Source organism: Natator depressus, chromosome 2 (assembly GCF_965152275.1).
Source record: "Natator depressus isolate rNatDep1 chromosome 2, rNatDep2.hap1, whole genome shotgun sequence".
NCBI lineage: Eukaryota > Metazoa > Chordata > Testudines > Cheloniidae > Natator > Natator depressus.
In genome coordinates, this window is record NC_134235.1 from 182,681,189 (window position 1) to 182,707,662 (window position 26,474).

Consider the following 26,474-nt stretch of genomic DNA (forward strand, 5'->3'; position numbering starts at 1 on the left):
CCTAGAAACGCTGGGGCATTTGTTCAGTATTGTTTCAAAAGGAAGCTCACATACAGTGAATGCTGGCAAGTGCTGAATCTACTTGCATTTTACCAATGCCATTTCCTGCAGTACACAGATCATTGGAAGTCTTCCATCCGAGTATTGGCAAGTGCACCCCTTCTTAGATTGAAGGCTTGTCTGTATTGCCACAATTATCTCAAGTTACTCCACTCCAATTAGCCTAACTCTAGTATTGGCCACATTGTGAAATAAAACTCAAACTAACAGATTTGGATTAGAAGACAGGTTTCAGAGTAGCAGCCGTGTTAGTCTGTATCTGTAAAAAGAAAAGGAGGACTTGTGGCACCTTAGAGACTAGAGTTTCTTCTTCTGTGTTTGCATTTTCACTGCAAATCTCATGAGATGAAATAGCCCCAAGTATTGTTGGAAGTAAATTTGGTGAACACATTGACCTCTTTGTTACAAGAATGAAGATGCAAAGATAAATGCAAAAATAAAAGCAGAGAGGTTTGGGTGTAGACAAAAATAAATTGGATGTCCTGGAATGCTGAATATATTTCCGACATAACAGACCACCATTTTGCAGGCATATTATGCTCAATACTGGTGTTAGAAGAAAGTAACTTTGACAGTGCAGCTACCAGCTTTAAAATGTGTTAGGTGTCTTTTAGATATCATCTATGTACCAGTTGATTCTGGATGATTTTGAAATCATGGGCAGATAGGATTGCCAGGTGTTCAGTTTTTGACCAGAATGCCTGATCAAAAAGGGTTCCTGGCGGCTCCCGTGAGCACAGCTGACCAGGCTGTTAAAAGTCCAGACAGTGGCGCAGCCGGGCTAAGGCAGGCTCCCTCCCTACCCTGGCTCTGTGTGGCTCCCTGAAGCGGCTGCCATGTTCCTGCAGCCAAGGAGGCTCCACACGCTGTCCCCACCCTGTGCACCAGCTCCACAGCTCCCATTGGCTAGGAACTGCGTCCAATCAGAGCTGTGAGGGCACGGTGCCTGTGGGCGAGGGCAGCACATGGAGCCCTCTGGCTGCCCCAGTGCCTAGGGGCCACAGGGACATACTGGCTGCTTCCAGGAGCCACCTGAGGTAAGCGCCACCTGGAGCCTGCACCCCAACCCCCTCCTGCACCCCCAGCCCTGACCCCCTCCCACACCCTAAACTCCTCATCCCCAGAGCCTGCACTCCCAGATGGAGCCCTCACCCCCCCGTACCCCAACTACCTGCGCCCCTCCTGCACCCCAAACACCTAATCCCTGCCCTCAGCCCAGAACCCACCCCCAACTGGAGCATTCATCCCTCTGCACCCCAACCCAGAGCCCCCTCCCGCACCCTGAACCCCTCATTTCTGGTCCTACTCCTGGGCCCACACCCTCAGCTGGAACCCTCATCCCCTCCCACACCCCACCCCCCTGCCCTAGCCAGGAGCCCCCTCCCACACTCTGAACCCCTCGGCCCCAGCCCAGATCCCCGTGCTGTACCCCAAACCCCTCATACCCGGCCCCACCCTAGAGCCTGCACTCCCAGCTGGAGCCCCCTGAACCTCTGCCCCTGCCCTGAGCCCCCTTTCACACCCAAGCCCCTCATCACCTGCCCCACCCCAGAGCCCGCACCCCCAGCCAAAGCCCTCAGCCCCTGCACCTCAACCCTCTGTCCCAGCCCAGTGAAAATGAACACGATTGGGCGAAAGTGAGCAACAGAGGGAGGGGGGATAGAGTGAGAGGGGGTGGGGCCTTGGAGAAGGGGCAGGACCGGGGCAAGGCCTCATGGAAGGGACGGGGCAGGGGTGGGGCAAGGGTGTTTGGTTTTCTGCAATCAGAAGGTTGGCAACCCTATGGGCAGGACATAAATTTTCTTTACAGAAGTGGGAGATGGAGCCAAGTTGATGAAACTTGACAGCACTGAAGTAGTGTGGAGAGCTTATGTTCACTCTTCAGTGTATTAATATTGGGCAATGAATGATCCTATTAGATGAATAAGAGCAAATGGTTATGGTGAACTTATCTGGTAAACCTATCAAAAGATCCTTCTGAGCTAGAAGCTAAAACTTTAATTTGTTTTTCTTTCTTTCCTTCCTGTCTTCTGTTACTGGAACTTGTGATTTATCTTCTATTCAGTGTACATCAATGTACCTTGCTTGCCTAAATTGCACTTTAAACAATGAGATAGAAGTCCTACATTACCAATAGTCAACAGTGGTTCATAACACAGTTCACTCACCTCTTGCGTCACTCTGAAGAATGAAGGTCATATAAATGGCCTCAAGAAACACTGTCTGTTCTTTCATAATCCCCATTATTCACTTGTTATTCTGGGTCTGTTAACAATGACTGTCTCTGTCTGACTCATTTTAGTGAGTTTGCGATTTTCCCTCCATTATGCCAGCAATATAACCCAGAGCAGTCCCAAAGTAGTTGAAAGGCCAGGTCTGGTTCTGACGGATAAAGTGTAACATTTGTAGTGGAGAGGGTCGTGCACAGACACAATCTCCTCTCTATGTGTACTGTTTGGCATGCGCCAAATAACTAGTTAGTGCAGGGGGGAAAATGCTGCGTTTTTTAACCTAGATTCCTTTTCCCTGTGCAAAGGTAATAAACAATAACCTTCTATGCCTCATCTGTCATTTGGATAGTTCTATTAAATAAACAATGTGGGAACAAAGGTCTAATTTAAATGTACAAAAGCAAGAATACTGACATTCAAAGAGGAGCTTTATCCTTGGCATAACTTGTCAGGGCAAGTTCTGCCCCACTGACTCCCTGGGCAACTCCAAGATGCACAGATATGGCAGGACAGAATTTGGCCCTTATGTGCTGCACCATTTCAAAATAATTGGTGAACATATGGCAAAGCGTCAACCTTAACTTTAAAAATTCCTGCCCGAAGATTTTTTGAACAGAGTTATGGCCTATTGTAGAACTTCATAGTTTGGGACTTCCCATGCTGATTCCAGTGAGCTACTCTGTAAAGATTTATTGACAGCCTTTTACAAATGCAATTAATGTTTGAGTGTGAGTGCTTACCTTGGGATTAGGTAATGTGTGTGTACTTAACTTGATGGAGTTTGGTGCCAATTACTGCCCATTATAATAATGGGGTTGACAGGCCATATATACCAGGGACCCGATCCTGGAAAGTGCTGAGGGTCTGAGAGCTCTCAGTTCCCTTGATTTACATGAGTTTTGGCTCTTGGGTCCTTATAGGATCAGGCTCTGGTTACGCCCTTTGGTGCAGGGATTTTGTTTTTGTGCAGTATAATTGTGAAGTGTTTGTGTATTGAAAGTCCTATACAAATAATAATAGCATTTACAAATCATGTGAAAAGTTTGCTAACTAAATGTTACAGTGCATGCAAGCTGAACACCTGCTTTTAAGCCTGAAATAACACGCTTAAATTTAACTTATCCTCTTCAAATGCCCTGAAGAACAAGAACAGAGGAGAACGTAGTTACATATGCTGAGTCTCCTCTCACACCCTAGGTCGGGGATGTCTAATAAAGCTGGTCGGAAACATTCAAGTGAAATATTTTTTGTAAGAATTTGAAGCTTCATCAGAAACCTGCCTGGTTTCCTGCCAGCTCACCTGCACTGCTCCTCCGCAGCGTGCCTGGGAAGGCTGCTGGGGGGCCCAGGCTTCCAGGGTTATGGCCCTAGAGCTGACACTGTATGAACTGCCTTGGAGTCAGGGAACAAATTTCTAGGATCCATGGCTCTGGACAGCCCACCATGTGGACTACCTCAGAGTCAGGGGCCATAGGGCTTCCAGACTTCTGGGTGAGTTTGCTCCCTGGTATGTCCAACTCTTTTTTTTTTTTTTTTTTTAATGGAAGCTTAGATTCTTATCACAAACCTATCTATGGTGGTTTCTGGATGATGGTGATTTTTTTCTTTTTGCTACAGGTGACATATTGTGGCTTTGGGACTTACATGATGTGACTGAAACACTATCATTGGTAGATAACTCTGAAACTATAGAAAATTATGGTGATCTTGAAGGTGGATGGTCTTCAGAATCCTGTATGTTGAATATGGATTCTCCTAAACAAAACAAGTCAGTGCTTAATTATTATTCCCATACTGCTCATTTAGTATTACTCATTGCATTCACTGACTCTCAGTACTACTTTAAAGGTGAAATTGTAAAAGGAAGATCTGCCTATTTCAGCTATTTATTTTTTTATCACAACTGCATCTAAAATGATAGTACTATAGAGTAACAACTATATTTTTTGCTCAAACATGAGAATTCAAGAATAGTCCCGAAGGAAGACAGGCAGTCCTTAAGAAAGAAGTATGAAATAAAAAAAATTTACCAACCAGAAGATCCTGCATGTTCAGACATGTTCCTTTCATCATCTTCAACGCAGCTTCCTCTTGAGAAGGAACACTTCTCATGATATTGTTTCATTGTGCACGCATGCCTGTCTTACCCAAAGGTAGAGGAACTTCATTAAAATATTCCCAAACTGGGTCCCTTTTACGGCCTGCTGCCATTATAGGTTTTCCCTTCTAGTAAGAGAATGGTATGGTAGATCTCAAATCAATGAAGACCTCAAGACTTCTGGAATATGCTGCTCAAACAGTTCGACTTTTGTTTCTACTGCCTGTCCCTCCCTTCTCACATTTATCTTCAGACGACTTCTTCTTGTCCAGATCTGTTCCACCCCCAGCAATCTTCTATTCATTGGACTATTTGAAACTTTGCACTTTGAGAGAGAGGTAAGCGATTGACTCTGTGTACACAAAAAGAAAAGGAGGACCTGTGGCACCTTAGAGACTAACCATGCATACTGCAATTTCCACAGTATGCATCCGATGAAGTGAGCTGTAGCTCACGAAAGCTCATGCTCAAATAAATTGGTTAGTCTCTAAGGTACCACAAGTCCTCCTTTTCTTTTTGCGAATACAGACTAACACGGCTATTACTCTGAAATCTGTGTACACAAATTTGCAGAGGGACAGTAGGGTTGAGGTCTGTTATTTCTCACCTCTATTTATTTATTTTAAAACATTTTTGCTGTTAACAAGCATGTTATCTCTGGAGACACAAATCCACAGTTTGAGAACTGCAAAACTAAGCATCTCTGATGGTATCTTCTAGACTGAGCACTGAGTCCTATTGGGTAGGTGGAAAGATTAAACTAAGTAATATATACAGAAGCCCCTGAAACCTCATAAAATTGCGTCCCTAATCCATGAACTATTGGAACTCATTTACCAAACCTTTCTTAAGCATTACATGAATATATTGTCTCATACGATAGAATTAGAATTTATAATCCCTATTCCATGATGAGATATCTTTGAGCTATAATGTATCTTAATTAAAACTATCTTTAGATAGGTTTTGAGGGATTTTTTTTTTAAATCATTGATTTTTATCCACCCTGGCTATCCAGCATGTTCTGGAATTCATGTGGCTTGGAGGTCATGCAACTCTTCCTACTGTGCAGCTCCCTCAATTCTTATCCCCTATTTAGAGAACTAGAAGTGACCTCAAGAAGTCACGAAATCCAGCCCCTTGCACTGAGGTAGGACCAAGTAAACCTAGCCCCATCCTTGTCAGGTGTTTGTCCAACCTCGTTTTTAAAATCTCCAGTGATGGGGATTCCACAGCCTCCCTTGGAATCCTTTGCCAGAGCTTAACTACCCTTATAGTTAGAAAGTTTTTTCTAATATCTAATTTACATCTCCCTTGCTGTAGGTTAAGCCCTTTACTTCTTGTCCTACCTTCAGTGGACACGGAGAACAATTGATCCCCCTCCTCTTCATAACAGCTGAGAAACCACACTGATGGCAGTGAAAACATGTTGTAGATTTTGGGGCATGCCATGATTGAACTCATGGGGAGTTAAGTCCATTCATAGTTACACTTCATGCATCTTGGATTTTAACATGTTGTACTTTGCTTAGAAAAGTTGTGCTGTTTTTGGCGCTTATTCAAAAGAATAAGCAGTGTCAGCCTTCTAGAGTGTGGAAAACTTGCCAGCTATTATCTATGAGAATGATGGGGAAAGGACTTGAGACAGAATTTTTTTTAAAAAAAAAAAAGACATAAAATTACATTCCCCCGCCCCCTCTGAAGATTTTAGGAAAAGAATTGAGGTTAGAGGGAGAATCCTTCACATACTGCAGTCATTTGTGGCAATCACAGATGTGCAGGTGCAAATGATGTGAGCATGCTCATCACACCATCCTTTGTAGTCTGCTAGCATCATTATTGTGAACTGTCATGGGATTGAAACTGAGAAGGAACAAGAGCTGACGGGAAGATTGTTGGGAATGAATACACTCTGACATGTTAATCCTGTTGCCTGCTGTTGAGAACAGCTATTTTTCCCCACTCTCGTGGGTACATTTTAAAATGGTGAGGAGTGAAGAAAGGTCCTGAAAATCTGTTCTGTCAGCCTTAAAAATGTTGTCTTGACAAGATTTTTACTTTTACATTTCTGTATGTTAATGAACTGCCTTTTAAGGCAGTAGCATTTTGTGCCTTTGAGAGTGAAATTTAACACACACACCCCATATCATACAATATAGGCTTCTTTAATTTTGTGCCCCTTTGCAGAACTAGGAGGCACTTTACTGGCTCTTTCCTCCCCTCCCCCCCCCCACTCTTCTCTTTACCAACTTCTTATTACTATTATTTGTATTACCATAGCAGATAGGGGGTCCCAGTCATAGACCAGATCCCCATTGTGCTTGGTGCTATACAAACACAAAGCAAAAGGATGGTCCCTGTCCCAAGGGATTTACAATCCAAGTGTCTTCTTCTCTTGTTTATGTTACACTGGTCAAAGATGGAAAATGGCCAAGGTAATAAACTGGGTTTTTGAGTTAGGGGCCCAAGGGCTTTGGACTTCTGCATCCCTTAAACTCTTTTAAAAATCTCACCCTTAGAGCTTTATTTTCAAGCACAATTACTATAAAAATCTTTCAGATTAATCTGAATGTTAATATCAATAACTTCTTTTCCAAGATCAAAAATGACAGATCTGCTGTAACCACCACCTTAAAGCTTTTGCACAAATTAAGGAGAGAAGCGTCAGACAGGGCTGGAGGATGTGTGGTCTCATTTGGGAAGTTGTGCAAAGATCTATAGAATTTTCTGCCTCAGTACTAGTAGTCTGTGCTATCTATCAGCATTTTAACAAAAAAAAAATTCCGAAACAGACTTCAGAGAGAAACTGCAGACCTAAAATTAATTTGAACTTTAACACCATTAATTTGGGCTTCAATAGGGACTGGGAGTGGCTGGCTCACTACAAAAGCAACTTTTCCTCTCCTGGAATTGACACCTCCTCATCAATTATTGGGAGTGGACCACATCCACCCTGATCGATTGGCCCTGTCAACACTGCTTCTCCACTTGTGAGGTAACTCCCTCCTCTTCATGTGCCAGTATATTTATGCCTGTCTGTATTTTCACTCCATGCATCTGAAGAAGTGGGGGTTTTATCCACAAAAGCTTATGCCCAAATAAATCTGTTAGTCTTTAAGGTGCCACAGGACTCCTTGTTGTTTTTTGTAGATACAGACTAACCCAGCTACCCTTCTGATACTTAATACCACAACATGGCATCATTACTTCTGCGCTGCTTGTGACAGTGGCTCTGCCTTCAGAGCTGGGCTCCCAGCCAGCAGCCGCCGCTCTCCAGCTGCCCAGCCGCCAGCAGCAGCACAGAAGTAAGGGTGGCAGTACCGCAGCGCCCCCCACACAACTCCTTTTTGGGTCAGGACCCCTAGAATTACAATACCATGAAATTAGCTGAAATCATGAAATTTATGATTTTTAAAATCCTATAACTGTGAAATTGACCAAAATGGACTGTGAATTTGGTAGGGCCCTACCTAATTTCTCTGTCCCCTTCCCCCCACCCTCCCAGAGCTCAGCCACGGTGCCCCCCCAGCCAATACACCCAAACCCTCTCACCCCCAGAGCCCAACCACAGGCCTGCCCAGATACCCAGACCCGCCTCGCCCCGAGCCAGACTTGTGGTCTGTATTAAACATATCTTCAGTGATGATATCTGTTACATATTAGTTGAGATCTTTTAGTTTCCAATGCAAAGGCTTCCTTACAAAACAGAGGAGCATATTCCCGGTTTAGTGTATTGTACACTTGTGACTTATTGACATTTCCAGGAGTTACACATGTGCACTGAATGTAGATTATGACCCAGAGAGCCTGAAAATTCTACTGCTTCATTTTTCTATTAACGGTTATTGAAACCCAGGGGAGCTTGTTAAGCCAAGTCAGCTGACACACTGTAACTTAATTTCACAAATTGTCACTACCTACAACTTCCCATCAACCATCATGAAAAATAATGTTGCACTTACTGATTCTGAAACTATTCCAAGCCTCCTAGCTGAGTAAGAATGGAAATTACGTTAAACAAAGTAAGACAACCATTAATGTATTTGCCCATGCTTTAAATTAACGCCAATGACTTCTCTAAATAAGATTCTGAAGATGAACTAAAAGAAAGTACATCTACCCAGTATTTCCATAAATAAAACGTGTTTTAAATGTGAAAACTTGTTGTCTCATTCTGTTTGTCTATGTGTGTGTGTGCGTGTATGTTTGCCTTTTGCTTTCTTTTTAAATAATAATTATTGTTAGTTGTTATGGGGCAGTTGCATGAAAACAAGGTCTTTGTTGCTGAATAGTTTTTGTCCTGGCTGCTTATTTCTCACATGCAGCCATAAGCCTTTCTTTGCCAGCATAATCCTCTCCACAGCAACTAATTATGATGTCACAAACAAAGGATTATGACTTCAGATGGGGAATAAACAAATTAACTCGCCATCAACAAAGATTTGGACTAAGCCCTCATTTGCACCAGAGCAGAGGTCAGTGCACTTGGAATGGCGATGCTGTGTGTGCGGTGGAACAAATATAGCTCTAAACCACCTTTTTGCTTCCCTTATCTAGAGCCCAGCAGTGGTGTTCTTCTAACTTGTTACAGTTTTTAATTGGTTTTAAGGGTGGTGCAGGACTGCATTGCCCCAGTGGGGCTACTGAGGGGCATTGGGGGGGCTGTGGACAGGGAGATTGAAATATAACAGGAGATCCCTTTAATCACTAAAGATTCTTAATGCATTCTGTTTCTAATGTAGCTGGGATTGCATACGTTTGAATGCACCCAAGTCCTTTGGGAACTCTTTTTTCCTAAAAGTGATACTAATGATTTTACAATCCAAATTTTCAAAGGTTACTGCCCTATGTTAGTGCCTTAAAATAAAATGTCTTGTCTTGCGAGGTTTGTAGAACGTTTTCAAAATGTGAACTTGAAAGGTTACTATTAAAAGTGTAATTACACTTCCCATTACTTTTTGGATTCTTTATGGGTTTTAATGTGCTCGTTAGTGCTCTGTGAACACATCCAATTTTTTTCCTGATATTGTTGTGGAATTTTCCACCAAAACTGTATCATAAGTTTTCAGGCCCTTTGACTGACTGACTGATTGATTGAGGAAATTTTTGAAGAAACATTTGCTTTGGTTGAAACAGAAATGATGCAGGTTAGCTCAAGGAGGGCTGGGGGTTGCACAGACATCTACGCAACTGTGACAAACTGTTATCAGTTAGACACAAAAGTTGGGATAACAGCCAACTTTCAAAAATGTCTTGTCTGAGTTGTAAGGAAAGAAAAAAGAGGGGTAGTGTGTGAGAAAGAGAGAGAGTTGCTGTACAAACGTGTACACTAGCACATTACATAGATACTTTTGGTATTTTGGTGGTAGGTAGAGGAAGAGGAGAAAAGAAGGGAGGAAGAATAAGATAAGGACGAGGAAAGTAGCTGAAGATGTTGATGCTGGTGGAGGAAAAGGGAGCCGAGTGCACTCCAAATGTGGGCACCACCTTACCCTATATGATGCATAGAGTAGGCCACATCCAGAGTGCACCCAAAAGAGGTGAGGTGTGTTTCTGGAATACACGTAGGTACCGTGGCTCTGTGGACACCTCTGAAGAATTCTGACTCTGTGCCTCAGTGCCCAACGTGAGGCCCAGGCATCAGCTGAGTCCGATGGGAGCATGGCAGCAGCTGCTACCCCGATGAAAGTTCTGCCTGAGCACCGTGAGCCGCGCGAGAGTCACATGGGGGAGCTGAAGAAGGCCTTAAAGTAGAGTAGACAAAAGCTGAAAACTTCATACTGGTTTGTATATTTCAGGAGGGAGCTGGCCTTGGCTGCTTCCCCTGTGGATCGAAAAGAGACACTTCCAGTAGGAGGCACTGGTGGGAAAGCTGTTGCTGAAACAAGTTACCGCGCTGAGCAGGCAGTGTTGCACTTCCTATGGGGGCTCTGGACGTGAATAATGCTCTTACGGTGAAGCGTGCGCTTCATCCCTCACTTGAGGTACTGGGAGTAGACAGGGCCTTTCCTCAGCTCTAAGCCTGAAGAAATATGTAAAACTCAATCCGAAAATATAGTATAATATAGACTATTGCAAATATTGTATAGAATCTTATATAATAATATTGAGGCTTTCCCAGAGATTCTCCTCCTTTATATGAAAATTTCACAAAGGTAATCGCTGATTTGAACCCTATTAATAAAAGCAGCAAAAACTGAGTGCCAGCATTTCTGCCCGTTTGCATTTAAGTGTGATAGGCCATCCAGGCAGGGCACCAAGATCAGCATCACTCAGAAACATTGCACAGGTACTAGCAGGATCAAAAGACCGCAGAAAGCTTAGATGAGAGAGAATATTCAAGTAGCACAAAGGATGATAGCAGCTGCAGTAGAGAGAAACCCCCAGCCTGATCCAGGCAGGATCCCACTCTTAAAAAAAAAAAAAAAAAAAAAGGGTAGCCAAAGCATCCCTTAATCTGACATGGACTGACGATGAACAAACCAAAATATAATTCAGTAGTGCCAAGAGTGGCAGAGTTGAGCTTTTGCACAATGGGAAGTCACAGATGTTTCAGAGAATGAAGTAAACATATTTATTAGGGAAGAGCAAATCAAAACCTTGGCTCCAAGCTCAAAAATAATGCATAATAGTAAGAGCTCTTTAATGGCCCAAATCCAAACGCCCTGAAGTTGGATTTGATCCGTGTTTCAAAACAAGTTCAGAAGTATTCTGAGCTGGGATTTTGCTTTGAGCCTGCCATTAGCATGTATGTGTAAGCACTAATTTGTGGGAGCCAAATGTAATGACCCTTGCAGTCCCTTCTAACCCTATGATTCTATAGTATGGGGCCATTCCTGCCCATGATATTTATGTTACAGGAGCAGCTGGATACAGCAGTTGTCAAGCTACGTAAAAACAAATAGAAGTGAATTTATGTCCCAGTATGTAAACTGATGCTGTGCAGTCAAGTAACTCTTTTTCTTTTGCCTCTTCTCCTAAATTGATAACTAAGGTTAAACGCCTGTAGCACACAAAAAAGGCATCATGTATTCTGTCAAAAGGGAGCAGCTGGCAACTGTACAAACTGGTGCACGTGTGATTGGTGACCTAATGCTGAAGAAGGCTTTCAATATCTTCCTCAGCCTTCCCTGACCTTCTTCCTAAGTGTTTCGTCTCCACAGACCATGTTCTCACCCCTGTAGGATCTCACTCCAATAGGATCAGGTGCATGGATGATAAACAGGAGCTTCTCTGTGTGGGGGAGCATGTTCATCTGTCAATTAAGTTGTACCTCTGTACTAAACACCTACTCAGAGCAGACAGTGAATGGTGGTAATTTGGACAAAGCCCGGCTACAGTACCGGTGATAGCACACATGGTAGTTTTGTGCTGGCAGACACAGCAGAAGCATCTTGAACATGAGACTCCTGTGTGTCTGAGACACCGTATGCACGTATGTTGTCCTCCAAATGGTCTCAAAGTAATTTTGCACCATGTGCCGTCCTGCTGTCAGGCTGTGTTGCTGCTGACTCCTCCCTGTACCGCCTAACATACGGAAATGAAATAGCTTAAAAAATTCAGTCTCCGTTAAACAGGAAGGATGTTTAGAATTAAGGCTGACACTCGGTACATAACTCGCTCCACATGCCAAAGTATCACAATGTCTGTAACATCACTCATTTTTCTAACCTTCTTGCAGTCCCAGCGACTTATTCAGAGCAAGGCTACATTCCGTTCCATACTTCTGCCGGTTAAATCAGAGCCCTAATGTTAACTCAGTGTAGATTTTAAGTGGTTTAATAGATTTATGGCTATGCATTCGGCCTTTCAGAATATTCTGCAATTTGTGGATGTATCATTTTGTAATAGCATCAAAGCAAAATAGTCATACAGAGGAAAGCTTTTACATAAATTCCATGCTGCAGATGGATCGGGAGAGAGACATTGCATCTGGGCATGATGCAGAGTGCGGGCAGTTCCATTTCTCCCCTTTGTCTCCTACTGGGTATAGCTGCCAATAATCCTAACAAATGCCAAAATGTTAATATTGTGATCTTATTTATAAACCATGATGAAAGCATCAGACTGGAATGACAACTGACTCTTCAATAGCCGTGTGAACGTGAAGGCTTTTTGGTCATGTTAGCAGACAGTACTTTTTAAAATGTGGTTTTGGTGATAAAAGGGCAGACAGTAATCTGCTGAGCAATGCTCTGTATCCAAATAAGAAAATATTAACAATTGAGTGAGGAAGCTAATTTTGGCCTAAAAGCATCAGTCACTAAAGCCACAACATTCCCAATATTTGGACTGCCAGAGAAACCCCGCATCAAACAAAGGGATCTGTATGGTAAGAGCTGGATGAGGAATATATTGTGTAATTGTGAATTTCCAATTAAAAATGAAAATGCCTTGTTTGCCCGATTGCTGTTTGAGCAAAGCTGTCATGGAAGGAGTGCTAAATAAGTGAGCTATAGCTCACGAAAGCTTATGCTCAAATAAATTGGTTAGTCTCTAAGGTGCCACAAGTACTCCTTTTCTTTTTGTAAATAAGCTCAGTGCAGGTTATCATCACTGTATCAAGCTTTTCACCTGTCATTACATATTCAGCCATTTATAGTTCTTGCCCTGTATCTTAACAAAACAGTCTGCAAAACTGTGGGATATGTGTTGTTTCCAAGCCCTAGTACAGTGCATGTCTCGTGAATTTAGAAGAGAACTGTGTACATGATCATGCTAACTAACTCGGACCCTTGATCTCACAAAAGGTTGTCATTCATACTTATACAAAAGATATTGCAAGGACTACATTCTTTTATTCTTAGGATGCATTTACACTGTAATATCCAACTTGGGCACGTGTATGGGTACATGCTAGCTCTGATCAGGTTAGAACACCATAAATGGTAGGTACTCGGGTGGCTACCTTGTGTCACCACCTGCGCTGCCATGGCCACATGGCTATTTTTAGCACTTTAGCTCGAGCATACCTAGCGCATGCGCATCTACCTGAGCAGGGAATTATGCCTCCAGATCCACTGTAGACACACCACTTGATACATAATTTGCACAGAGAAGTTGCTCACACTGCAGTATGTTTTGTTTTTTCTTTCTGTTTAAACTGTATCTTATCTGAAGTTACCAAGAAGATTTTGTAGGGTGCTTTTACATTTCATAAGGAGAAGGATCATCTTGTGATTGAAGCTTGGGATTTGGAGTCAGGAAATCTGAATTCTGTTCTCACTTTCACAGTCCTCTTGTGTAACGGTGGGCAAGTCACTTCACTTCTCCGTGCTTCAGTTTCTCATCTGTAAAATGCGGGTAATAATATTGAGCTAACTTGCCTATTATGCTTTCTAGGCTTAACTAATGTTTAAGGTCCACAAGTGGAAGGTGCTGTAGAAGTGAGGTACAGCATTATTAAGTCATAATTTAATTAATTATTATAATATATATGTAATCTTTAAGGTTGCCCAACACTTTCTAATATAAGACACTGTTTTAAGTTGCTTACAACTTTGACAAGCTTTAATCATTCGGTCTGAAATTTTCCTTGCAGCACATCTGCATCAGGCTGAATTTTGTTGGAACTATTTTTAGTGTACTCCTTATTATAATAAAACGAATAATTGTACTGCATTAATAATAATAATAAACTGGTGGTGCTACCAGTCATACCTATAATAATGATTACTAAGGTATGATTATTCATTGTATTATAATGAATACACTAAAATGTATGCAGTGTTTGCTTTCTTTAATAGTTATTAAACATAATATAAGGCCATAATCACTTGTTTGTGAATGAGGGGTTGAAGTCTGGGCCTAGTTTGAAAAAGTTTTGTGTCCTTTCTTAATAAACACTTGTGTTTCAGCTCTATTTGAGTCTTGTCCAGAGATTCTCTTTCCTGTGCCCTATGTTTCATTATAATTCAATTTAAGCATCGGTTATGAATCACTCCATGCTTGTAGCCTTTAGGGAGCTCAATAGTCCTAGCTTGGATTGTCTTAGTTCATCAGTTCTCTTAGCAGGATTTTTAGGTGTGCACACGCCAGATACCCTAAAAGGTAGAAACTGAGCTGTCATGACCTACACTGAGTTTCATTCTGAGAGAGTGAGATTTCCATGGACATGGAGCTTGATATGAAATAAAATGTTTATTTGTATTACTACTTTATTACTATTTGTATTAACACTTTATTTATGGAGCTTGGTGTGCTAACAAATAGAGCTGGTTGAAATTTTTTTTTTTAACGGTTTCATCAAAATGGAAATTTCCAAAAGGAACATCTGTTTTTGATGATGGTTTTTTTTGAAAAACTAAAAACAAAACTCATCTGATATTTGAAGCCAAAAATGTTTTGGTGTCCGAGTTTTTAACAAAACAAAACAAACTTTTGAAGAAAATTTTAAACTTTTTTTTTGAATGGCAAGAAAAGACATTTCCCAAGCAGCTCAACTAAGGAAAATACCTATGAAAACACAGACATTGGGAAATGGTCAGTACATATGGTATATTTTACAACTAAAAGAAAACCCTTTTCATTTGGAGGCATTTCTCATCACGCACTTACCAGATTTAATGTATCCATCTAACTTTGTATGCTGTATGGGGGACTGATTTGTTCTGTGTCTTGTTTACATGACTGGTTCTGTGTTTCACTAGATTTGGGGTCATGTCTAAGTTACTTTGTAAGATAGTTTCCATGTCAATTAAACATTGCAGTATTTTAAAAATACTATTAATGAGAGAATGAGTTGGGTCCATGTATTTCATAGTCGTGATTAACGTAGATCTGCATTCTAGATGTCTGTTGATTTCTACACCCCTGCCTTCTAGATCTGTATAAGTAGCTACCTGCGTATGCTGGCATCTTTTTAAGGTAAGATACCGATATCTTCACCCTTCATCTTAAAGTATATCTCACTATTTTCTCTTTTAATTGTTCGATTTCTGTATAAAATAGTTGCAGGAATAGTTTCCCACACCCTTGTATTAATAAATACATGAGTTAATTACAATTTAAATAATAAATCATAAAACTCTGTATCTTTTGGACTTAGAACAGTCCGTTACACCACCTTGGGAGCGCTATGTAAATTACTCTTCTTTGGATGCAAATGCCACATGTAGCGGGGTTTCAGGCTGTCGGGGAGGAGAACGGGGGAAGAATACCCTCTTTCGGTGAATGTGGCTTCTCACAGTTGGGGTAGCAAGCCTAGCAGATGGAATTAGGGAGCAGCCCTTGTCCTCAGGGCACGAAGGCCTAATGGCCAGAGTCCGCAGAGCTGCCCTGGCTCTCTGGCCTAAGGGCCAGAGTCTATGGACCTGATCTGCCCTCTTCTCCTCCTCCTTGTTTTTGGGAATAGCACCCTCCAAATTATTTTTTCCTTTTTTGTTTTAACTGAAACAATTTGCTGAAATTGACACAAATTTGTGAAATGTTTGTCAACCCAAATCTGCATTTTTGATGGACCCCCCCCCCCCAAAAAAAAAAGTTTCAGCTGAAAAGTTTCACCCAGCTCTACTAACAGGATGTGACCGCCTCCACATTCTCCTGTCTTATATGCTGTTTTCTCTGTTCTCTTCCATTTTGCTCAAGTAAAGGCTGCTCTTGATCACTTGTCTTTAGAACACTTGTCCTGGCAGCTCCTACAGAAAAATATTTGGAACTGGTCATAGCTGTCTATTTAAAAGTCTCTTTGAAAGTAGACATGACCCATTCCTGTCCAAATCTGGTCCTTTCAGGACACTCCCCTGCAACCAAGGGAAAGGATTTAGCCTAAGAAGGAGCAAAAACTGGTATTAACCCCTGCAACCAAGGGAAAAGAATTGACCTGGAGAAAGGTGAAGGACACTTTTTTTTGTTTTGGACTCTTCTTTACTCCCCAGAAAGGGATTTTTGTGATCTGGTCAGAGGCTGAACTCACCCTACCAGTTCTGGAAAAGACTGTCTCTCAGGGGAAGCTGAGATAGCAGCTGCATCCTAATGCCAGATTGACTAATCTGTGGTTACAGGGCTCTCTTTGCTGTTTATTATGGTCATAAGAAGTGTGCAGGTGAATCACAAATGCCAACAAAAATAGACTTTATTTCTCTAGTTTTCCAGTTATTCAAATAGCTGAAAACAAACAGTCAAAGTAAATTTGCCCAGATTTAGAGTCCCCTTTGGCAAGGCAGGCTGGGATTAAAATCTCATTTGTATAATTTTTAAAGGCTTTGGAATTCCGTCATGGTTTTCAGCTGTAAGCTGGAATTTAGCTTTTGACAGGCTGCTAGGCAGCTTACAAAATAAAGCTTCCAGCTTCAGGATCCAGCTGAAAATGTCTTGCTTATACAGCAGAGAAAACCAGTCCAGAGAGAGATGTACATATAAATATAGTACTTTTCTAATTAGTGGTTTGAAGAAATAAGTAAACATAACAGTCCCATGTGGTTTGCAGGCTTCCTAATGACATTCTGCTTGCCAGTTGTGAAAACACAGAAGGTGTTACCTGGGTTTCTTAGGAACAGGGATAGACTTACTGTGCACGTCCAGCACGTTTAGATACACATTTGTATTCAAAAATAGATGTAGTAAAGTCACACTACAACACATACGTTACCCACACTGGCCTCAGACGTTCCCTGCCCCCAGTACCTGCTGGGCAGAACTGAAAAGGGACAATCATTTGCTGCTTTTCACTCCTTTGGCTGGCTAGGGACTCATTTGGCACTTGGTGTAGTTTAGGACAGCCCTGGTGCTTTACACTGTGCCTGGCTAGCAATGGCCCATAGGGATTGTCTGCCATTTGGCGATGACTGGAGTGCAGCATTTCTCTGTCTATGCCTCCTGCCCCTTGCAATGCCCCTGGAATTCCCCCTACCCTGAGGGCTTCAGAGGGTGGATAGGAGTCAGCTACATTGGCTCTTTATCATCTGGGGTGCAGAGTGGGGTTCAGGATGAAGCCCATCATATGTGTGCTGTATGCTATGAGTAGTGCTTTCTGTTGCTTGTGCATCATAAAACATTTTTTCTATGCAGTTTTCTGCCTCTGACAATTTGTAAAGCTTCAGATGTGCATAATCACAGTGTGTGGTGATGGAATACGATAGCTATGCCTTCCATAAGTAGACTGCATCTGAGCTTTGCAAAAGCTTAAGTTGCAGGGCGCGATACTAACCATTTAAAAAGGGGAATTGAATCTGAGCACATTTAATATGAGAAATCAAAAAAAAGAAAAGTTTATATATATCTATATATATCTACAAAGTTTGAAATGGGTCCTGGTTTCTCTTTAATATTATGTGCTGATGGCTTTTTCATCTCCATTGCTGGGATTTCTGTTTCTTAGAAGCATTCTCCTGAAGAAACAGACCATAAAGCAGGTTGTTGTCCTTTTGGTGTTCTTGAGCTCGATGTTAAAAACCCGGCATATTTTTCTAATCAGGATTACAGATTTAATTTGCATGGTTTAGCCTCAACTCCCCTCCCCCCCCGCCCGTTGGAGTCAACTTTGTATCTGTTATGTGGATATTTTCTTGCTTCATCAGCTGCACATTTTTGTTCAGCTGTTTTTCAAGAATCTCTGTCTAGAAATTAAGTTTGCAGAAAGACAACCCTTCTCTCAGGTAATCTGAATAACTAATCAAAGTTAGTCTTTGTTCTGCTGCTTTGTTTTATATCTGCCGTGGGAATGGGAAACATTTCTCATGTCAGAGACTGGTGCGTTTCTTCCTAGATAGTTATGTTGATTTATATTTTGACAGAAAATGTTTTCATTTAATTAACATTAATGCAAAAGTTCTTTGACCATTTTTACATGTGAGTTTATTGATAAGTATTTGTGTTCTATGGCTCAAATACAGAAGCTTTTGCATGACTGTAATTGCTGTTGAATTTATCTGTTTCACTTCATGAGACAGATTCTAAAGGATGCAATCTTTAATGTTAGATATAAAAGTGACAAAAAAATTAATATGAATGTATAGCTGAGGATTTTTCAAAGTCTCTAGTTGTTTCTTTTTTAAAATCCTACAGTTGCTATAAGAGTTTTGCTTTATAGGTTTAATTTTTGTAGCTCTGCGTATTCATATTTTCATTTCAGAAATCTTGTTAGTACGACATTGACAATCAATTTCAATTTGCTTAGCAACAAGAGCTAATAAGAATGAGACTGAAAAAGTTCTTCAAAGGGATGGTTTATCACTATTTAGTTTAGTTGTAACATATATTTTGGTTCACATTTAGTTGTGTTTTGCATGGAGCAGCCTCAATATGGTGGAGCGGGAATACACCCAGTGCTGTTTTAGTATTATTTCATGTATGCAATTTATCTACAAAACATCCATATGTCTGGGAAACAGAATTTCTGTCCCAGGAAAAAATTTGAGATTTTGAACATTTGTTTTGTCTTGAATTGAGACAGAGTCAACATTTTGAAATTTCCTGCAGAACAAAATTTTTGAAAAAAAAAAATTCATTGTGAGTCAATTGAAACGTTCTGTTCTGATAAAAAATCAAAATGTTTTGTTCCAATTTTCACTTCATTTTATATTATCATTTATAATATACAATAAAATAAACGTAATAAGAAAATGTTGTTTAGATATGAAAAATCAAAACATTCCATTCTAAAAAAACATATTGACCTTATCAAAATGGGTTTTTTAAAAAAAAAATTAAACAAATTTTGGTCAAAATTGACACCTTTCTACAAAATGTTTCAATTTCATGGAATGGCATTTTCCAGGAGAAAACCATTCCATCAAAAAATTTTCAACTCACTCTAGGACTACCAAAAGGTTGTCAATTTAATGGTGGTAAATTTGAGGCCTGAATTGTGGAATTTAAAGTAGCTTTACAAAGAGAAACTTTGCAAATCTATATCCATAATTGGGCCATTGCCTTGAGCTTTAGTTTCTTGTTTATTTCACTTGTTATAGTTACTTTTTGTCAGTTGTGAAATGCACAAGATATAATTTTGAGGTCTTTTTAAAAAGTATTGGTTAGTGACAATGTAAACACCACAACATAATTGTAAGTAAAGAATGAAAAATACATCATTTTTTCCCTACTGTATCTCTGTGGTTTTCTCCTGAGCATTTTGGTTTTTTAAAATGTTTGTTTCACTGTTCAGGGAAGGGCAATAATATGAAGGGAAGTTTTTGTTTTTTGTTTTGTTGGTGGTTGTGTTTTTAAGATCTATCTATATTGTGGTGGAGCCCAAAAAAACATTTCTGCTCCTAGGGATATGAAATATATGTATATAGACAAACTTCCTAAAAGCCCCCATCAACTTATTTTTTATATAGACATCCTATAAATGCAGGAGTGGAAAAGGGGCATGGGAAGCAACAAGAGCAGTCTAATGGATTAGTGTAGTATGTGCCTTCGTTGTTCTGTGGTTGGGGATTGTTTTGTTTGGGTAAAGATTTCCACATGTCCAATGTCTAGTTTATCTATTCGGCTCAGCATGGAGAAGTAACATTAATCAGCCTTGTGAAGAAGTGTGTTTTAAGGAGGAAGTTAAAGGAAGAATGTGTGGAAGCATGGCAGGCTGGGCTAGGGAGAGGAGTCCACGTTTAGAGTACAGTAACACTGTGTAATACACCATAGTATTGGTAAAAAAACGTATCTGTATTTCCTGGCTCCAGACTCATGAATTGAATCTAGATTACCAAAGGTTATAGCCCAGCAAATGGTATGGGTCAGTCTCCACTGACTCCAGTGGCTGCTGTTACATAGAGGACTGCATGGAAGAAGACCGATGGATGAGAGTGGAAGAAAAACACAAAGGGGGTGAAAAGAAAAAGAGTACTTGTGGCACCTTAGAGACTAACCAGTTTATTTGAGCAGAAGCTTTCGTGAGCTCATGAAAGCTTATGCTCAAATAAATTGGTTAGTCTCTAAGGTGCCACAAGTACTCCTTTTCTTTTTGCGAATACAGACTAACACGGCTGTTACTCTGAAACCTGACAAAGGGGGTGGGGTTACTTGTGGAACGAGGGTGGAGCAATGGAAAACCAAAAACCTTATGGTGAGTGGAAAGTGTGTATGTAAATCAGAACTTGTGATTTACGTAGCCTGGCAAGCTGGTTGCTCATAGGTGAGAAAGCTTAACAGGCTGGTTGTTTTTGTTTTGGTTTTGTTTCTGTAAAACAGACATTTTAGCCCCTGAGGGAAGACTGGTATCTCTGCCAGCTAGCGTCAACATTAAGTCTGCTGCTATTGTTGAAGAGATCAGCGTGGTACTCCCTCTAGTAAAAACTGGAGTTAAAAATTTAGGTCTCTTATCTGACTGGTTTTCACCGTTTTTGTAATATATACTGCATATATTTTAGATGTTATTCCCTCAGGTACAGGAGTCCATAATTGTCAATAAACTGAAGGTGTCTAAATGTGTCAGATTATCGCAGGACCCCGCTCCTTTGGAAAGTGTCATTTTCCAGATTCTCAGCCTCAGGAGCATGTATGTATGGGACTTCTGGGGCCTGAGTCATCATCGCATTACTCCAGTGTAAACTGCAGTGACACAGTGATGAATGGGGCCCAGTAGATGTCCAGAGGGTTATGTATGGTCAACAGCAGTGAGAGATGTTGTTTAATTAGATGACAAAGTGGTTTTACACAGGCAATAATCTTTGCCATCTTGGCTCTCTTGCAAAACAGTCATTTGTATTTTCTGTCAATTTTGTTGGTTTCTTGGGTCAACTCTCAATGAATAAACATCAGTTATCGTAAAACATGAGCCGTTTTTCAGGTAAGTAAAAGTGGGAAAAGAATATTCACCAGTGGCTGTAGTTGCTGATAGAGTAGCAATATCCTTACTAATATATGGTTATTCCAAAAGAATACTGGGTCACAGGAATGGTATTGGGCATGGCCTCCTTTCCTTGCCTGTGTTTCTTTCACTGCGGGTACACAATAGAGACCTAGGGTGGAATGCTTTTATTTGCAGCCCAACAGATTTGATGTGTTGTCTAGACAGGGCATTCTTTTTGCTGAGTTGCACACAAATGCTGTTTTTGTGGTTGCATGAATTATGAATTGCAGTGTATTGCATGAGCGAGGCACAGTGGGTGAAATAAGTGGGTGTGTAGCTCAAAAGCTTATCTTTCTCACTAACAGAAGTTGGTCCAATAAAACATATTACCTTACCCACCTTCTTCTTTTTTATATGCTGGGATTAACACAACTGCAACAACACTGCAAACAATGCATTGTATATCTTTTTTAATTAAAACTTAAATTATGTCAATGATCCTCAGAAGCCAGGGATCAGCCTTTGAGGGTCTGTTTTATTCAAAGAGTCTGGTTCACCACTCTTTAGAAGCAGATACTTTATTCTTGGTTTCTACAATCAGATTACATTCTTTTCAGAAAATTGAGTCAAAGTTCCAAGGAACTGGAATCTCACAGAGTCTTCTAATGAAAACTGAATAATCAAGCTACCACCTTAGGGAGTCTTGTTTACAAACCTGCAGTACTTGGTAGTGTATATTAGCTCTGATGGGGATTTATAGTGAACTCTATAGGTGGCATATTTTAAGAAACCTATTTTCTGCTGTGAGCATTGAAATGTCATACGATAGATTGAAATGTGATTCTCTGAACCTTAATGTGATTTTGACAGATTTTCTGGCTGATATTACTAAATACTCACTAGCTAGTGTCTACTGTCAGGCTGTCCTGTGGTGGCTCAAGAACGTGCGTACCAATCTCAGGGCAGTGTGTTAAGAAACAGGGCACAAACCCCAAATTGGTTGAGAGTGCTATACTTAGATTTCACCATGCAATTATCAAATGTAAACTCCTTGGGCACTTTAACAGGCTTAACATGGAGTCTCATACAATCCCCTTGGTTACTTATCTGTCTTGCCATCCAGATAAGCTTATTCTGTGTTAGATGGTCACTTTATACCATGAATCACAGTAATATTGAGGTTACTCCCAGTCCCAAAGGACCAGGGACTTACCCCAGGTCAATTACACTTTAGATCTCACACCAAAGACCGTGCTGGTAGCCAGTCCTATAATGAACTACGTAAAGATTCATTATATAGGAAAAGGAAACAAGAGTTAATTAGAAGGTTGAAGCTGGTAAACATATATATATATATATATAGTGACAAAGCTCTGTCCTTGTCTCCGTGGGTCCCGCGTTTCCTGGCGGATTTCACTAGCCTCAGAGGCTCACTGTGACCCTCCACATAATCCTTCTCTCTCTCTAGAGACAAGGGTCACAGTCTACTGAGCCATTTTCATCTTAAGCCAGCGAGGGAGGTGAGGAGAAGTTATCCTTCCTTGCGCAGCCTCTGTTGTCTCCCAGTCTCAGTGATTAGTCAGGGGACAAAGTGTGTGGGGAGCCCGGGCCCACCTCTACTCCGGGCTCCAGCCCAGGAACCTTAATAGTATCGGCTATGGTAGCTGACCTTTTAGAAACATGACATGTACAATTCCCTGGGCTACTTCCCCCACAGCAGCCCTCACTTCCTCAAGCTCCACTTCACCCTTTCCTCAGGGCCTCCTTCCTTGTGCCTGATATGGTGTGTACTACTCAGTCTCTCCAACAGCCCAACTTCCTCCCACAGCTCCTGACATGCACACACACCTGACTAGCTGGGCGGCTTTTAACTAGTTTCAGCCAGCCCCTGATTGGCTTCAGGTGTCCCAATCAACCTAGCATTCTCCCTGCCTTCTGGAAAGTTCTTAATTGGCCCCAGGTGTCTTAATTGACCTGGAGCAGCTGCCATTTCTCTTATCCTGGTACCAGGGATTTGTTTAGCCTGGAGCTAATATATCTATCTCCCACTACTTTTCTATAGCCATCTGGCCTTGTCCCGTCACAATATATATATTTTTAAAAAATCACAGTCACAAACCATTAACATATATATATACACATAAATGGTTTGTGATTGTGATTTTTTTAAATGCTTAAGAAAGAGAGCTTAATCAATGTTAAGGCCAGAAGGGGCCATTATGATCATTTGCTCTGACTTTCTGCATAACATAGGCCATAGAACCTCACCCAGTAATTCCTGTATCTAACCTAGCAACCCGTGGTTGAATTAGATGAGCCCGTCTTTTAGGGAAACATCCAGTCTTGATTTAAAGTTCCCAAGTGACTGAGAATTTAGTACTTCCCTTGGTTAATTGCCCTCGCTGCAAAAAATGTTGATTCTTATTTCCGGGTTGAAAATGAGCCATGTATTTTCAGTGTATCTCCTCCCATCTGTTCCCTCCCTTCCCCTCGCATACGTACAGCCTGCGTATCACAAGTTCAAAAGGGAATGTTGGAGTTGACTGAAAAAGAGACAAAATAAATGTTTACATATGGCACATTGATTCTTAAAAAAAAACCACTTCCTGTTCCTCCTGTGCTATACTTATCCAATATATTCTCCTTATCATTGCCGCAAAGTGGAATTTTAAAACAGAAATCAGTACTTAATAAATAAAACTTCTTATTGCTACATGTAAGGTTACTAGAAAATATATTTTGATGATATACCTTATATAAGGCAAGCTGTAGGCTGAACACACTGTACTAATTAGAGCACTCTATGCAGCAATAAAATTACTGGGCCAGAGGCACCCCTGCTGGAGAAGGGAGGTGCTAATTTCGCTTCCCTGTGCAAGTAAAGCCTAATTCTCCTCAGATGATTGGCTCCCTGGGGAAGACGGATGGTGTCTCTGCTGGGGCTGGCAGCTTTAATTACCACTGGAGGCTCTATAGGAGTTCTGACAGCAGACTACGTACCTTCTCCAACTAGCCCTACCTACTTTTTGGGCTTTGTAGGCCATTTGCAAAGCATCCGTTGGAGGAGACATTACATCCATTGTGTGCTACCTTAATCTGCCCTGTGTCATATCCTCCACCACTGAGGTTCCAGTGCCCTGGTTTACACCAGCATAAACCAGGAGTGGTTTTAGCCCACTGTATCTGCATAAACATGAAACCTAATAATGACAGAAGTTGATCCTGTCTGATGGCTGCTTGGCGGCCTGCGTAAAGTGAGTTAGAAGTCTCAGTACGGTTTCCTAGCACAAAATCCAATGAGGTAGTTGGTAAAAGTTTGCTAGCAACCTCAGCAGGAAGAGTGCGGACTGAATGGATATTTAAACTTAATTATTCTCTCCCTAGCATAGGTGATCTCTCTGATGCATGGTTGAGGCTTGTTAGCGGGGTAGTGTGGGGAAGTTTACATTGCCACTCTCCATGCTTAACCTATTTTATGAGTAGACAGAGAACTTAATTCTCTAGAAATGTCAACATAGCACCTTTCACAGGCAGCAAATCTATGCAAAAAAAAATAATAAAAATTAAAAATACCAAAGAACAACCCTCAAAATCTAATTCGCTCTGTCCAGCCTTGATTCTAGCACACATTAATGTTGAAAACCTGAATATGAATCTGAACTCAGTTCAGCACCAGATATTTAGAGCAATGAGCATTGGCAGAGTATTGATATACACACACCTTATGTGTTCAATTCAAATGTCTATGTTAAAAGAAAAAGGAGAAGAAATTGAATTCTTAAGGCTGAAGCATGGTTGATTTAACCTAAAATCAGTAGCTATTACATTAATTTCTGCCATTTCAGTTAAACACAATAAGGAAAATATTGACTCTTGGAGAAAAACAAAATTGACTGAATGTCTGGAGGATGGGCAATGGGATATGTACCTGTCATTTGTAGGTCAGAGTTTCAAACGCTGTCCAGTTCAGAAGTGACTAAGAACTGTTACTGTCTGGTGGTTGCTCGTTGCCCTATTTTTGTTGAGTTTGGTACCAGTTCAGACCCTAAAAGAGAGGTGTTCATTGAAAAACCCTAAACAATAAAAAAAAAAAATTAAAAAAATAAACCCACAATATCACCACTTTCTTGACCGTTCTCTCAGGGAGACCAAGGACCGGGGCTGTGATTCTGGAGAGTGCATATGTGCCTGTTAAATATGTGATTTAAGTGCTGTTCAGAGTAGGGATATTACCTTTCTTGAATGAATCTGAAGACCGAACTACCCACTCTTCTCTTGATATGATCCCTTTGGAACATGCTTGAGGAGCATTGCTGTCATGGTTGTGGGGAAGCTTGTGTCTGGGACCTTAGAATTGACAGTTTGGTAGCTTTAACAAGTACCAAGTTCACATCAAAATAAGGTTCTTCAAGGTTTCTCTCTGCATATTCCCACTGATGGATATTTATCTCAGTGCAACTGAGCATTGGGAACCTTTGACAAAGCACCACCCTTCTCCACTACTGAATATTCAATGATTCTAGATACTGCAGTGATATTAAATGTGGTGTATTTGCAATTTTGTATTGAACTAAAAAGTAACTATGTATGGCCAAATTCTGCTCTCAGATAAATATGTGATAAATGTATTCATGAATAATAGTGTGTACACATTACACCTGGTTGGGAATTTTCTGATGGAAAAGTCACTTTCTGCCCAGTTGAAATTTTCCATGGGAAAATTGAAATTTTCCCATCAGAAAACCATTCACAGCTCCATGGTGCCCTTGCTGCTCAGGAGCCTGCCAGGCTGAAATTTTTAACAAATTGTTTCCAAATAGAATGACAAATTGAAATTTCCTGTCACCAGGAATTCCAATCATTTGTTTTGAAAAAGTCAAAACACTTCATTTTCGCCTTTCTGAAATGTCTGAGGCTGCCTGAAATCCTTTGGGGTCTGAAAGTCCCAGCTCCCAGACTCCACAAGCTGCCCGGCCTCCAAGCAGCTCAGGCACCTCGGAGGTGTTTCAAAAAGGTTGAACTGAAATGTTTTGACATTTTCTAAACAAAATGTTGGAATTGCTGCTCCACGGGAAATTTTGATTTTTCGTTATGTTTTTTAATTTTTTAATTTTCAGAATTTAATGCAGAATGGAAATTCCAGTTTCCAGCAAGCACTAGTGTGTGTCTAAGGAAGAATTTGGCCTACTGTGTGTTTTATGCATAGGATACAAAAATAACTTCTAACAGAAAGTACTGTCGTGTTAAAACCACAGCATAAAGCAATTCAGGTATAAGAAAGAAACTCCATTCTTGACTTATCCTACTGAATTGCCTGCTGAAGATCTTAAGATACCTAACATTACAAACTTAGACT

At 40.9% G+C, this 26,474-nt stretch overlaps 1 protein-coding gene across 7 annotated transcripts in view; it reads left to right on the top strand.

Moving 5' to 3' along the window:
- The window catches only part of MYRIP (myosin VIIA and Rab interacting protein), a 364,430-nt gene that overhangs the window by 237,639 nt on the left and 100,317 nt on the right, over positions 1 to 26,474 (top strand). Inside the window, exon 1 of one of the 7 annotated variants that reach the window (XM_074945503.1) lies at positions 3,944 to 4,059. The exons of 5 other annotated variants lie outside the window; for them this stretch is intronic. In XM_074945503.1, the coding sequence (XP_074801604.1) occupies positions 4,028 to 4,059 (32 nt within the window). In that variant the 5' untranslated portion in view covers positions 3,944 to 4,027. Of the gene's footprint in view, positions 1 to 3,943; positions 4,060 to 8,836; positions 8,865 to 26,474 lie in introns of those variants that run through there. One more of the 7 variants, XM_074945504.1, reaches the window with a different exon arrangement.